We start from the raw sequence: 13,159 nt of genomic DNA on the forward strand, positions 1-13,159 counted from the left end.
ACTTTTGGAATTGCTCAAGTATTTCTCTTCCAAGCCACAGATCATTTCCTTCCTATAACAAAGCAACAAAATCCATTGTAATAGCACTACCTGACAGATTAAAGTGAGATTCTGAAGATCCAAGCTTGCCACAGAAGTAGAATAAAACATAAGCCTGCTCTCAGAGATGTCAGTGCCTTTCAACGGAAAAGAATGCAAGTTCTGGAGTGAAAAACTGCATAAATCCAGGTCGGAGCAAATGGGTTTGGTTACTGCTACAGGCCTACGTATGGTAACAGAAGCTTCCCCACGAGATAGTTTATAATGACTTAAGCAAGATATTCTTGCAGCTGTCGATGTCAGCGTAGCTAGGTAGCACCTGCTACCAGAAAAGTCCATTTGGGTGCATCTGTGGTGCTCCACCATGCCCAGTATGAACATTGGTTTGGTGTCAAAAACTGAAGCTGGCTGTTGGTCTGAAGCCTCACATGTCACAGCAAGAGACATTTGGTCAAATGCCTCCTGGTCTAGACAAGAGACATCCTCATGCAAAACAGCTAAGTAATGAGAGGTTTCTAATTGACTTCAGGGGATTAGGACGAGGCTCAATCACATCAAACTATCTGGAAATGTCATTTATGTAGGAATATACATCATCTGTTTAATCTTCTAAGGATTTAAATGTGATATGTTTTGCTTTCTCAGTTACACCAGCTAGAAATCTGGTCAAGTTTTAACCTGAAAGTAAATTACTCTGAAAATATTTCACTTTCTTCCTAGCTTTCTCTTTTAGTAAGTATAGTTTTTCTTATTTAATTCTGAATTGAAATATACAGCAGTATTCATTTCTATAATTATCAGGTGACTAATATTTGAACATAAATATCATCAAACATTTGGTATATTCTAATGATCTTTTTTGATCAAAAGTGTGCAAGAGTATAGTTTTTTCACAGGGACTTAGAGGAATTACATGTTTGATTTTTTAGTTGCCTTTGAAAAAAAACTCAGTTTCATCAGTTACATTCTGCAAACTTAAGACGCAGTGAGCATCTGTGTCTGCAGACCAAATTCAGATGGTTCCAATATGTCCTAGTTTACGTAGCCTTTTTTAATTTCACTCATTTTAGAATTAGTCTAAATGCGCAAATGACTGCAAAGACTACAGAACACAACCCGTCTTGTTCAGAGCTGTGCCTCTCTCACTCTGCAGGAATACAGGATTTCAAGCTTTGAGCAGAGGCTGATGAACGAAATAGAATTTCGCCTTGAACGTACCCCGGTGGATGAATCAGATGATGAAGTCCAACATGAGGAAATCCCTACAGGCAAATACATAGCACCAATCTTTGATAAGAGACTCAAGCATTTTCGGGTAATGGAAGGATCTCCTATTACATTCACTTGCAAAATAGTTGGAATACCTGTTCCCAAGGTAGGTCATTCTCACTGTTAGCAGTAAAGGAATAAAAATCAACTACTTGCTATTTTCTATATATCCCTCTGGAAAGTCCCACTCCTAAGAACATTGCTCTGGGGAGACAGCTCTTGAACAAATTATTTCCCCCCCTGCTTTCTAAAATGACAATATCGGCTCCTGAGCCTGTATCAGGCCTTGATGTACTGTATGGACTGTCTCACAACCACCTGACTCCAAGAGAAACAGAACTTCATAAACACACACCCCCCCCCAAAATTAACTTCTCAGGAAGATGAGAACTGAGATAACCTGTAATGTGTCTACAGCCAAGAAAAGAGAACCTGACAGTCTTAGCTATGTAAAGGAGATATGCAGCTTTCTGAGTTCAACCTGGAATGATTCTATTTCACATTTTTTGCAAATTTTATAATATTCTAAAATTTTTACTAGTAATTGGTCAACTTATGTCATGTTCTTACCTACATTTTTTCTAGTCACTATTCCACCACAGAGCAAGCGTTAAGTCACTTGGGGGGGCGGTGTTTGGTCACTACAGGTATACTGGTTCAAGGATGGCAAGCAGATTTCAAAGAAAAACAAGCATTTCAAAATGAACAGAGAAGAAGATGGAACATGTTCTTTACACATTGAAGCTTCTACTAATGATGATGACGGCAACTATACGATTATGGCTGCAAACCCACAAGTAAGGTGTTTTATTTTCTGCCAGAAAAATGCTTGTTTCAACTTTTTCTGATAGATGTTAATAGGAACACAGATTGGGCCACCTAGTCTGATATCGAGTGGTGATTGTATCAAAAAATCAGACGCTTCAGAGGACAGGAGAGGAAACTATGTAATGAAGAAAGATGAAACTACTGCCCTACTCTTGCACATCTCAGTCACAATCATTAAGGACATTTTTTCACATTAATAACTCCTGCCCTATCTTCTGACCACCACTCTGTTGCCGATAGATACCTTTTGAGATGTGGTGACAAGAGAGACATGATGTTTCAGGCAGAAAGAATAGAGCAAGGGGAAACAAAAAGTTATATCAAATTTGGAAGTGTTACCAAACACAACTATTCTTTATCTAGGATGCAAAGATGTGGATCTGCAAACAGTCTCATCCCCTAATACCATTCTCCTTCACCCTATGTGCTAGCTTAGCTGTTTATTTAGCCGTACACTCAAGTTGATCAGGCAGCTTTTTCCAGTTTCAATTTTTCCTTTTTTCTGAATTATATTTTAGCTCAACTACTTTCCAGTTTCTGTGTGGCTGCATAAACAAGTATGCTAGTACAAAGGTACTAGGAGACAGAACCTGTGGAGACACAGTGGCAGGAACGAACAAGCAGCCACAGAAACTGCTTAAGCTCCTTTCTGTAGCACCACCACTAAATGCATTGCCACAGCCTTGAAGAGTCGGAGAAACACACTGCTCTAGACACACAAAGAAACCCCTGCCTTAACTGCGCTCCACCGCATGCTAATAGCATTTGCTTTGAAAAAGTAATATTTACACTATAGTTCAGTTACTTTATAAAAATAAATCCTAATGCATTGAAAACATTATATATTTATATTTTAAAATGAAATAAGCTATTAATCAACTATTAATTCTGTTTCCATTGCGATTTGCAGGGGAGAATCAGTTGTTCAGGCCACCTGATGGTCCAGAGTATCCCTGTCCGGGGCCGAATAGCAACAATTCAGCCTCACAGGTAAAAGGAAAGACAAGTCCTTCAGATCCTCTTTATGCTTCTTACTGAAGGCATTCAAAATAACTACCTACTGTACTTCAATGCACTCTGTACTTCAGTTCTCAACCACAAAATGGAAATAACAGCAGTAGTTCCCTCCCAACAGGTCACTTCTAGAATGTAATAGTTTTGAAGGTCATCTTCAAACACAGGGAAGCTTAAGTGTAAAGTATTATTTCATTTACCTGTCACAGTGGAGTTAAAGGCAAGGGATGGATTAGCAAGATGAAATTCAGCCAAAAAAGCAAAAAGAAGCGAAGGACAGCTTGAGAATCCAACTATAGTACATGATATAGTTAATTTGATAATCTTTCTAAATGGCAAATATGCAAGTATTAAATTACAATCAGTCTATTTCTTTCTGCCCTTTTATTTAACTCGACCTATCTGTTCATCCTTTTCCACAATTTCTTCCCTTTTCTAAGCATTAGGGGAAAAAAGTTTGACTTCCAAACATACACATGCAATTTTTGTGTTGCAGAACACGACCCCGGGTGCCAGAAGGAGACAAAGAGACAGTTCAAGAACGCTTTTTCAGGCCATACTTTCTACAGGCTCCAGGTGACATGGTAGCACATGAAGGGCGACTCTGTAGGTTGGATTGTAAGGTATTAACTGTTCCCTCGGTTCATTCCCACTTCCTCTACCTCTGTACATGTCTTGCTAGGTGTTTTCAGGTTCTTTATTGCATGCATGACAACTTTCTGTTAAAGTTTTAATGCTTCATTTTTAAAAATCATTTCTTATTGACATTGTCTCTGAGCTGATTCAGGGGATTTCTTTTCAACACATGCTATATGGAATGAGGAAGCTCATCTGGGAATGACAGGTCCTTCTGCTCCATTATCAGATTCTTGAACATAATCCAGAATAACACAAAACCATGAGAAAGAGAAGATTCAGCATGTTGTCTGTTCAAACAAATGTTCCCATTGTATTGGACTGAATTACTGAAGATTAATACTCCCTGAAAAGAGGGAACAGAGCCCAGTTCATTTTATGCTTCCCCAGCATGCACAGATGCAGAAACATGCCCATTTACAGATTCAAAGGCCAACATGATAGACTTGTCAGAGGTTAGAGTACACACGGTGAATATTCTGTTACTGAACAGCTTTAAGAAACTCATCTGCTCCAGCATATTTTGGTAGTCCCTCCATGTCCTAGTAGCACAGCAAGGGTGGTAGTGCTGACACTGACCGCTTCCATGCTCCAGAATGTCTCCTACCCTGAGGAGGGTAGGAGCTCTGAAGCACAAGTTAATGCCCTGAAGATGAACAAGATTCATTACTACTTAATTTACGATGTAAATTTTACTAGGGAGCATGCCAAAGAATTTGGTTATTCTTAGCTCTGCTATCCTGGCAGAGCTTGTGAAGCCTTAAAGCATGTCTGGTATTGCACAAACCTGGAAGACAGCAGTCCTCGTTCAGGCAAGTTCCACTTCCCTCTTTCTCTTCTTTGTAGAATACTGTTTGGAAAGCAGTATTTTAGACATAAGTAAGTACTTCTATCTATTGGAAAGATCTTTATAATACAGTCTAATAATCTTTCTAAATACTTAATCCATAGTGTTCTAAAGCATGTAAGTTTAACAGCTACAAAGAACTTTACCATTCTTCATCAAATTTTATGAACTACAAAGTCATTTGTATAGAACTCTTTTTCATCTCTATTAAACTCTGTAGTGGTTTAGATCCTGGGTTTTGATTTACACTCAGCACTAAAAAAAAGAAAACTAGCAGATTACTAGGAGTCTTTTGTGAATCTGGTATATAACGAAGTTTCTTCCTTTCCAACTAAGAAAAATGTAGGCATTTCATGTATTTGTTTCGCTTGGGATTTTGTTGCTTCTTTGTTTTCTGCTTTTCTCCCTTTTGGAACTAATCAGCAGAAAAACAGAAGCTGAGAAATAAAAAAAAAAAAAATCTTTCCGTTCTAGATTCTGATATCATTCACATGGTATCTGAAAAAAGGCTCACCTATGAATTTATTAAAATCCATTTGTCAGTTTGACATTTGTCTCTATTTGTTTCACTGTCTGTTAGGTGAGTGGGTTACCAACTCCAGACCTGACGTGGCTCCTGAACGGCAAACCTGTGCTACCAGATGGCACCCACAAGATGCTGGTCAGAGAGACGGGAGTTCACTCTCTGCTTATTGATCCTCTCTCACAAAATGATGCTGGAACTTACACTTGCCTTGCCACTAATAGAGCAGGACAAAATTCATTTAATCTGGAGCTCACTGTTGTAGGTAAGAATCATTGAAAAACTAGTCACAATGATGAAGTTATTTGTACGCACTTCTTCAAACTTACCTTAGTTTAAAAAAAGACAAGTATAAATAAATAGTTAATCCACTGACAGTAAGCAAGTTCAACAGCTATAAAACTCATCTGATGGAGGGAAATGGACCTGGTGCTCAGTCAATAGGGGCACTCCTGCTATTAACAGAGGGCTGTAAAAATTCTGTCTCATTATCATTTTACCTCTCTTGTCTTGGCAAAATGACATTCTTAATTTTCTCCCTAGAAAATGCTTAGGGTTTGAATTCATGATATATGTTGAGGTCTCCTAGATTTCAGTCCCAATTTTATTAGTTTAAAAAATTAAATAGAAAAATACAAATCTGAATATTGTTCTTTAATAAAGCCTTACAAGATGTGAGATATTAAAATTCACAGCTCTGGCATTAATTTCCTGCAATGGTAGTATGTTTAGACCCACTAGATATGCATAGATTCTTTTACAAACCTCGGCTCTGCCTATTATTTTCTTTAATTTCCCTTACAGAGGCTATGTCATGGCATTTCACTTCCCTCCAATATCCCATTAAAAATTCACAACCTATTTGGATATCACAAGAATAATTTTTGGTCATGTTCTTCGAAAACAAAGAATAAAATAGCTGCTGTTCAATAATTCTTTTTCTTTTTCCAGCAAAAGAAGTAAAAAAAGCCCCCATGTTTTTGGAGAAGCTTCAGAACTGTGGTGTTCCTGAAGGGTACCCCGTCAGATTAGAGTGCAGAGTTGTGGGAATGCCACCTCCCGTATTTTACTGGAAGAAGGATAATGAGACCATCCCATCAAACAGAGAGAGAATGAGGTAGTGTACCATCGTACCCATGCTTGGAGTTTCTTGTGGCTGGACCAGTTTTTTCCACGAAAACCTGTGTGATAAGTACAGGTGGTGTTCTTCTTAAAACAACTTATTTCACCCACATAAAGTTTTAAAAAGCTGGCTTCACTGTGAGGTGAACAATAGCTGTTTCCTTGGTCCAGAATAAAGGTATGAAGCATAATATGCCACTGCTTCAGAGAGCGGTGATAGACCTTTGGGGCCATAGGCCTGATGCAGTGTATGCATCTTCTTATCCAAGATCCTACGAGATGGTATTTTAATGCATTCTCTCTCTATTTTTTTTCCTCAGTTTAGGTCTAACTATGGATGAATTGAAACTCAAAACAGTTAGAACATGGTTTTGAATGCCCTAGAGCACGGGATAATAGAGAGTTTAGCATATCAGATACAGAGGCTGATAACAAAGTTTGGTCACAAACATAGGCAAAGACTTTGATCCACGCTTACAAAATACAACAATGTTCGGGTTCAGCTCTTGCATTCAAATGCATCACTATTTTTTAGGTTTTGCAAAAGAAAAGCTGGTGAAATAATGTGCCTGACTGTAATTAATTGCTTTCATTTTTTCATTTGTTTTTTAAAGATTTCTACTTCAGCATAAATCTGATTTTTAATATTTTATTTCACTTGGCTCCAGCTAATGACTTGATGCAGTCATTGGATCTCTGAGATCAACTTCAAGAAGTACTACATTTTCACATGTATATCCTGCAGGCTATCTGTAAAGAAAACTGGCTCCGCAGCAGCACTTGTTACGAATGCACACCTATCATGAGGGAAAGCTTATTTAAGAAACATCTTTCAGTGGTCTCCCTGTTCCCACCTAGAGACTGCTGTCCCTCTCGAAAAAGCCCCCCTGACTCTGATCTTCTATAGCCTGTAGTCTTTATTCCTCTACCTCTACGCAGATTACTCAAGGATTTATTTCAAGTACTGGTACTTTCACAGGAATTATGTTTATACACAGGCAAACACTGTAGTTACTGTAAAATGAACAACTATCCTAAAATGCCTCATTTCCAGTTGTTTCACAGAAGCTTAGAAAACAAGTTTTTCTCCCTCCTGAAGAGGAGGAACGACTCAGGGAAACCTCCCAAGCCTCACAGTGCCAGGAGCTAACACCAGGCTTATAACACCTCTGCTATTTCAGCCACTCATGACCAGACTGCCTGCCCCCAAGGCTTCAAGTGGTTCTGCACAGATCCATGTGAGCAATGGGCAGCATCGTCCTTGTTTTGTCCCTATCTTGCCTCACTATTACCTTCCTGCCTGAAGCCAAGAGGCCTTTTTTGTATCATGAGACGGACATGCATGAGCTTCTATACTACTGCACCCTCAGCATAAGGCAAATTGCGTAGTGCAGGGAGCAAAGGGTAAACGTTCCCTTTTTTATTAGAGCTGTCAAAAGCACAACACATCCTCTTGACACAAAATTCTGTGGTTTGATGTTTCGTTTCACTTCATAAGGAAACAAAATCTGAAGCTTCAGAAAGTCCTGCAACTTCAAGTATTCTGGCGTGCTCATCTCCAACCTCTTCCTTTACAGTGAGGAAAACACTTGGGTTGATAAAAAGGACCAACCACAGCCTAGAGAGCAGAGGTGCCTCAGTTCTCTGATATACTACTGAATAGTTTTTCCTGGAAATTGCAGCCAGAAAGTCTTGGATCACTGAAGAGCAAAGGAAGAGGAGTGAATAATGAAGCACGTTTCTTTCAGAGTGTTGGCCAAACAAATCTTTAAGATTTTGCCACTCAGTCATTTTCTCATGGAAAAGGGTGCCATAAGAAAGTTTCTGACTGGCTCTGGTTACTGTTGTGAAAAATACCTCAACTTTGTACAAATGTTCCTAGTATTTTGTTATGTTATTCTTCCAGCTTCTGAACTATGAAAAAATGCTGTGCAGCAGCTTTGCATGGGTTTGGCTAATTGGAATTCAATAAACAATTCCAATATTGACACATACAAAGCAACAATTCAGCTCACACAGTCACACCATGGCTTTGCACAACTGAGAGGAACAAGAACAGATTTCATCTACTCTGATCATTGGTTGAGGCCATAGTGTAAGCAAATCTATTGACTACAAATGTCTTGAGAGTAGAAGTTGAGAGTACCTCTTTGAGAGTAGAAGTTACGACTTAACTATTTCACATTTAATGTACATATTGCAAAACCTCAAAGTTGATATGCTCTTGAGAAATACTAATTCCAAAACATTTGTTTTCCCAGCATGCATCAAGATACAACAGGGTACGTCTGCCTCCTCATTCAACCTGCCAAGAAAGCAGATGCTGGCTGGTATACCTTGTCTGCAAAAAACGAAGCTGGTATTGTCTCTTGTACTGCTAGACTTGACATATATGGTAGGTATTGGCTAGTAAACAAAACAAATCAGATTTTTATTTTTTTTACTGGTCCCAGCCCTCACCTACTTCTTAGTCCGTAAATTGCTGGATTTGACATGCATTAGAAATTAGTGTCACGCACAGCCACAGCTTAATATGGCCACCACGAGGAGGTATAATGATACAGCTAAATGGCCAAATTAGCTCTCCTGCATCAGTTTAAAGGCAAGCAAAGAGAAAAAACAGAGGAGGAGTTTTGCATAAGATTCTCTACTCCCATTTTCCACCTTCCAAATTCCCTGGACACATAAGCATATAAGCAGAGGAGGAGTTTTGCATAATATTCTCTACTCCCATTTTCCACCGTCCAAATTCCCTGGACACATAAGCATATAACAAACATGTACTCAAGCTGAACCTTAACTCTATTCCCTCTGACACATGCCTGTGCTACAGCCCTGACTTGAGACGGAACAATAAATTGCACACAAGAAAGTGGACCCCTTCTATGGAGCATGTATGATGCAAACTATGCCTAATTAACGGAGGCTAGTTTGCATCTAATATGTTTGTCTAGGACTCAGAAGGCCCCAGCCCAGTTCGAGAACTACAGCACATCATTTAATTACTCTGTATCTGTGCAAGATGTAACAGTTAAGACAATTCATCTACAGCAAGAGAGTACTTTGATCACTTAAGCAGAATAATAAAACTGAAAACATATTCCACAAACTGTTGGATTATAGCCATGCCTTCAAAGGAAAACAAAAAAAATCCAATCAAACCAAACCACGTTTTCAACCTTGTATTTCTTATTCAAAAAACAAACCAACCAACCAACACTTAATTATCAGGGACAACCACAAGTCACCAGTGCATCGCTGTCAGTTTTCTGCCACCTTGTGGTGACGTAGACAATAGGAAGGTAATGTTCAAGAGGGGCTGGTGAGAGTCTGATTCAAAAAAGGTCACATAAAATGAAAAATAATTCCTTAGGTATCTAAATGTTGCAAGACATGAATTAAATTTTCATGTGAAATGTTCAAGATACAAACAGGAAAAAGATGGCAAGTAAGAAATGCTTCCTGATTCCAACTATATTTTCTGAAGACTCTGCAAGTCTTGTACACCAAAGGGAGCGACAGAAATCATTTTTCTTTGTGCTGTTTTGAATGGATGGAGTTAGGGGATTGAAAGTGTGGCCTGATATTTGCCATTCCATATGCAAAGAAAAAAATACAGTAAATAATGACTGTATTGTTCAAACAGAAACAAATTGGGGGCTGCAAGAAAAAAAGGAGGCTCTTTTTAAAATATTTCCGGAGAGACAGGGTCAAAATTCAGCATGGAAAGACTCAGCATGGAAAGACATTTCCTATCAATGCTTAATATGCAGACTGTAGGTCTCCCACACTAAACTATTCTCAGAGTATTGTAGTCTGAATTTCTATTCTTTCATTTGAATTGCCAACAGATACGTTTGTCCAGTTTGGCTGCAGACCTGGAGGATTTGTATGGACAAATGCTGGCAAAAATAATATCAATTTCCCCTTTCTGAAGTGTTTTAAGAGTGATAACTGTTAGGTATTATATAATAGCTAAATAGTCTTACAGAATTGTAACAGTATTTGTTCATATGGGAACATGTTGAATGTTACTTTTAAATTTCCAAATATGTGTCTTTGGATTACATTTCTTTCAGTATCCTTAAAAAAATCTGGGAAACGTGTTACTAGTTGTAAGTAGTAAAGGGAAACAAAAATTGCAATCACTTCTTTAAAAAAATTCCTTATATCATTACTTTGAAATTAAATACCACAAAAAAAAAAATATCAGGAAGAAAAATCCCCCAGAGGATGGAGTAGTACAAAATCAGAGCCATGTCCTGTTTGTTCATCTCTGTTCATCCTATGGTATATTTTTAGTTTTGATTGCAAGAACTTTGGAGAAGGCTCCAAAGATTAAATGATTAAATTTTGGACTAAGTGAAATCCATGTAAACGCTGCCATTGAATTGAACAGGGATGGAATCCTATCTGTAGACTTCAATAAAAATACTCAACATATAAACTACGTAAATGATAATATTTGAAGAAACAGACCCTAGAACAGGGAACAAATATGCTGTGCTCTCTTCAAGGATGTTGGAAGCAACTTTTCCGTGGTGTGCATTGATTTCTGTTGTTTCATTGCTAACTTAATTAGAGGTTTACACAGCCTATTCTGTTTCTGTTGCTTCAGCTCAGTGGCACCATCAAATTCCACAACCAATAAAGCTTCGTCCTGGTGGCAGTCGGTATGCAAACCTTACTGGTCAAGGACTCGACATTTTTTCTGGCTTCCCAACTACTGAAAGCCCTCTGCTGTTTTCATCCCCAACCCAAAAGGTGGTGGAGAGTGAAGAACTTTGAAAAACAAACAATTGTTCCAGTTACACCTGCAGAGATACTAGAACTGTGAAGAAATTAAAAAAAAAAAAAAAAAAAAAAAAAAAGAGGTACAAGTCAAGATGCTCAAGGTTTACAAGCAACTTGTTTGTAATTAAGTGTACTGCTGCTGCAAATGTTGCAAGTAACATATCGTACAAGACTTTTGCATATTATTATACTGCAGGATAATTGTGGTATGGAGTGTTGTGCAATAAATTCAGTACTGTGTAGTTTGCTACGAATTACATAGTAAACATAGTTTTCAGCACCTAAAAGCCAATACCACTTCTACTGCTTGAATTAAAGCTACTGTACTATAGCAAGCCATGTTAAGGATTGATGATGTTTAGCTGGAATACTGTGAGCAAAAACATTGCCATTACAATAGCAACAATCCTGAATGAAGGTAAACAACAAGACTTTGAATGTAATTCTAAAAAACATGCCAGATAATCACAAAGCACAAGTTAAAGGGAAAAGATGTAACTCATTTTTATATATTATTATGCCAGATAATCTTAGAATTTTTGAACTCAAGTCTAGAAAAAGATAGCATTTCATGTAGGTACAGCTGTATACCCTATATATTTATATTTGTGTGTGTGTGTACTCCATGAACTGCGTATACTCATGGTGTAAGGATTCATAAAGTAAGGTATGGAACGTGCATAGTACACTAACATAGGAAACCAAAATAAGCTGTCTGAAGCATGTTCTCTAGAGCCCATAGCCGAAACTATTTTCCAGATTTGCTTCATACTTTTTTCTTTACAATGTTAGTGATTCTTTGCCTTTAAACACAGGTGATATCAAGCTTGTAACTTCACGGTTTTTAAATATCAGTCTCTTTTTCCTAATTTTTAATGTGACTAGAAGAAAAGTGCATCTACCATCTAGTTAATTTTTTAACTAACTGAAAAGGAATTATGGTCTGGTGGAATTTACATTTGCACCATAATTTAGGAAATAATCACAAGGGTGGTGTCTACCACAAAGACAGAGAAAATTCTGTTAATATACAAAAGTTATGAAGTTAAGCAACAGTTACATGCAAAGAGCTAAAAACCCTACTGTAACTAATAGTAGTAATAAATAAGGCAATTTAATGAAAGTGCAACAGGTGTTAAGTTACAACACTTAATGATTGATTTAAATACATTTAGCATGTATACACTTGTATTGATACCTCTCAGCACTTAGAATCCATGAATAACTAAGATGATTTCCTGCATCTTTAAATTACTGCTATCCCTCTTCTTTGGACATTGTTTTCAAGCAGTTCTTACTGCTTTCAACAGGGCTGGAGAATGCAACAACGTCCTAGTCAAAGTCATAGAGATGAAAAGAAAAATTAAGAGATACTTTCATTTTAGACCTTATTTGGATTTTTTTCAAATTTAAAAATGTAACTTTAAAAAACTACATATGCAAAGAAAACAATGAGGAGCTACCTTAAGAGCAAAACGATACTGGATATAGCCAGAGACTGAGAAAGAGATAGCCTTTCTTTGGGTTTCCTACAAATACAGCTTATGTTGTGTCCCAACTGTTGGTTCCCTAGGGGTTTAGAGGAAGTGAATTTCTTGTATCGTTCCGCTTCCCACCTGAGTGAAGTCCATAAAACAAAACTATCATTATAACTTTCATGCTTTTGTTAGAAATCTCAGGTGATTCACCCCAGACTGAACAGACCAGGAAGATAAAATACATTCTTATCCTGAGAGACAAAACAAGGTGCAGGTATTTCAGTGGGAAAGCAGAAACACCAGTTGTTGCCCGTGCTGTACCTCCTCCCTGGCAAACAAAATAAAACTAGTAGCTGTTAAAAGTGATGCATTGATTCAAGTGACTTCAGTTATGGGGTGCCCAACTCCAGACACATTGTGGGTCTGGTTTTCCAGGATAGAGAACCTACTGCTCCTCCTATCTTCACTTGTTTTTAGGATGGCTTAGGGATTCCAAAATTAAACCTAGACTGAGTCAGAGTTGGGCAATCCAAAATTTAAAGTTTCCCATATTAGTAACTACCCTTGGGAAAATAACCCAAGGAAAATTATTGGATTTTGCTTATTTAA

General features: G+C 37.8%; 1 protein-coding gene across 1 annotated transcript in view; it reads left to right on the forward strand.

Annotated features, from left to right (window-relative positions):
* The window catches only part of MYPN (myopalladin), a 47,764-nt gene extending 36,247 nt beyond the window's left edge, over positions 1 to 11,517 (forward strand). The window contains exons 12-19 of the mRNA XM_009702417.1: positions 1,193 to 1,414; positions 1,956 to 2,105; positions 3,047 to 3,126; positions 3,647 to 3,773; positions 5,214 to 5,421; positions 6,108 to 6,273; positions 8,540 to 8,673; positions 10,897 to 11,517. Of these exons, the coding sequence (XP_009700719.1) occupies positions 1,193 to 1,414; positions 1,956 to 2,105; positions 3,047 to 3,126; positions 3,647 to 3,773; positions 5,214 to 5,421; positions 6,108 to 6,273; positions 8,540 to 8,673; positions 10,897 to 11,066 (1,257 nt within the window). The 3' untranslated portion in view covers positions 11,067 to 11,517. The remainder of the gene's footprint in view (positions 1 to 1,192; positions 1,415 to 1,955; positions 2,106 to 3,046; positions 3,127 to 3,646; positions 3,774 to 5,213; positions 5,422 to 6,107; positions 6,274 to 8,539; positions 8,674 to 10,896) is intronic.
* Positions 11,518 to 13,159: the final 1,642 nt, after the last annotated feature.

The sequence above is a fragment of the Cariama cristata genome, unplaced genomic scaffold (genome assembly GCF_000690535.1).
Source record: "Cariama cristata isolate BGI_N322 unplaced genomic scaffold, ASM69053v1 scaffold7866, whole genome shotgun sequence".
Lineage (NCBI taxonomy): Eukaryota > Metazoa > Chordata > Aves > Cariamiformes > Cariamidae > Cariama > Cariama cristata.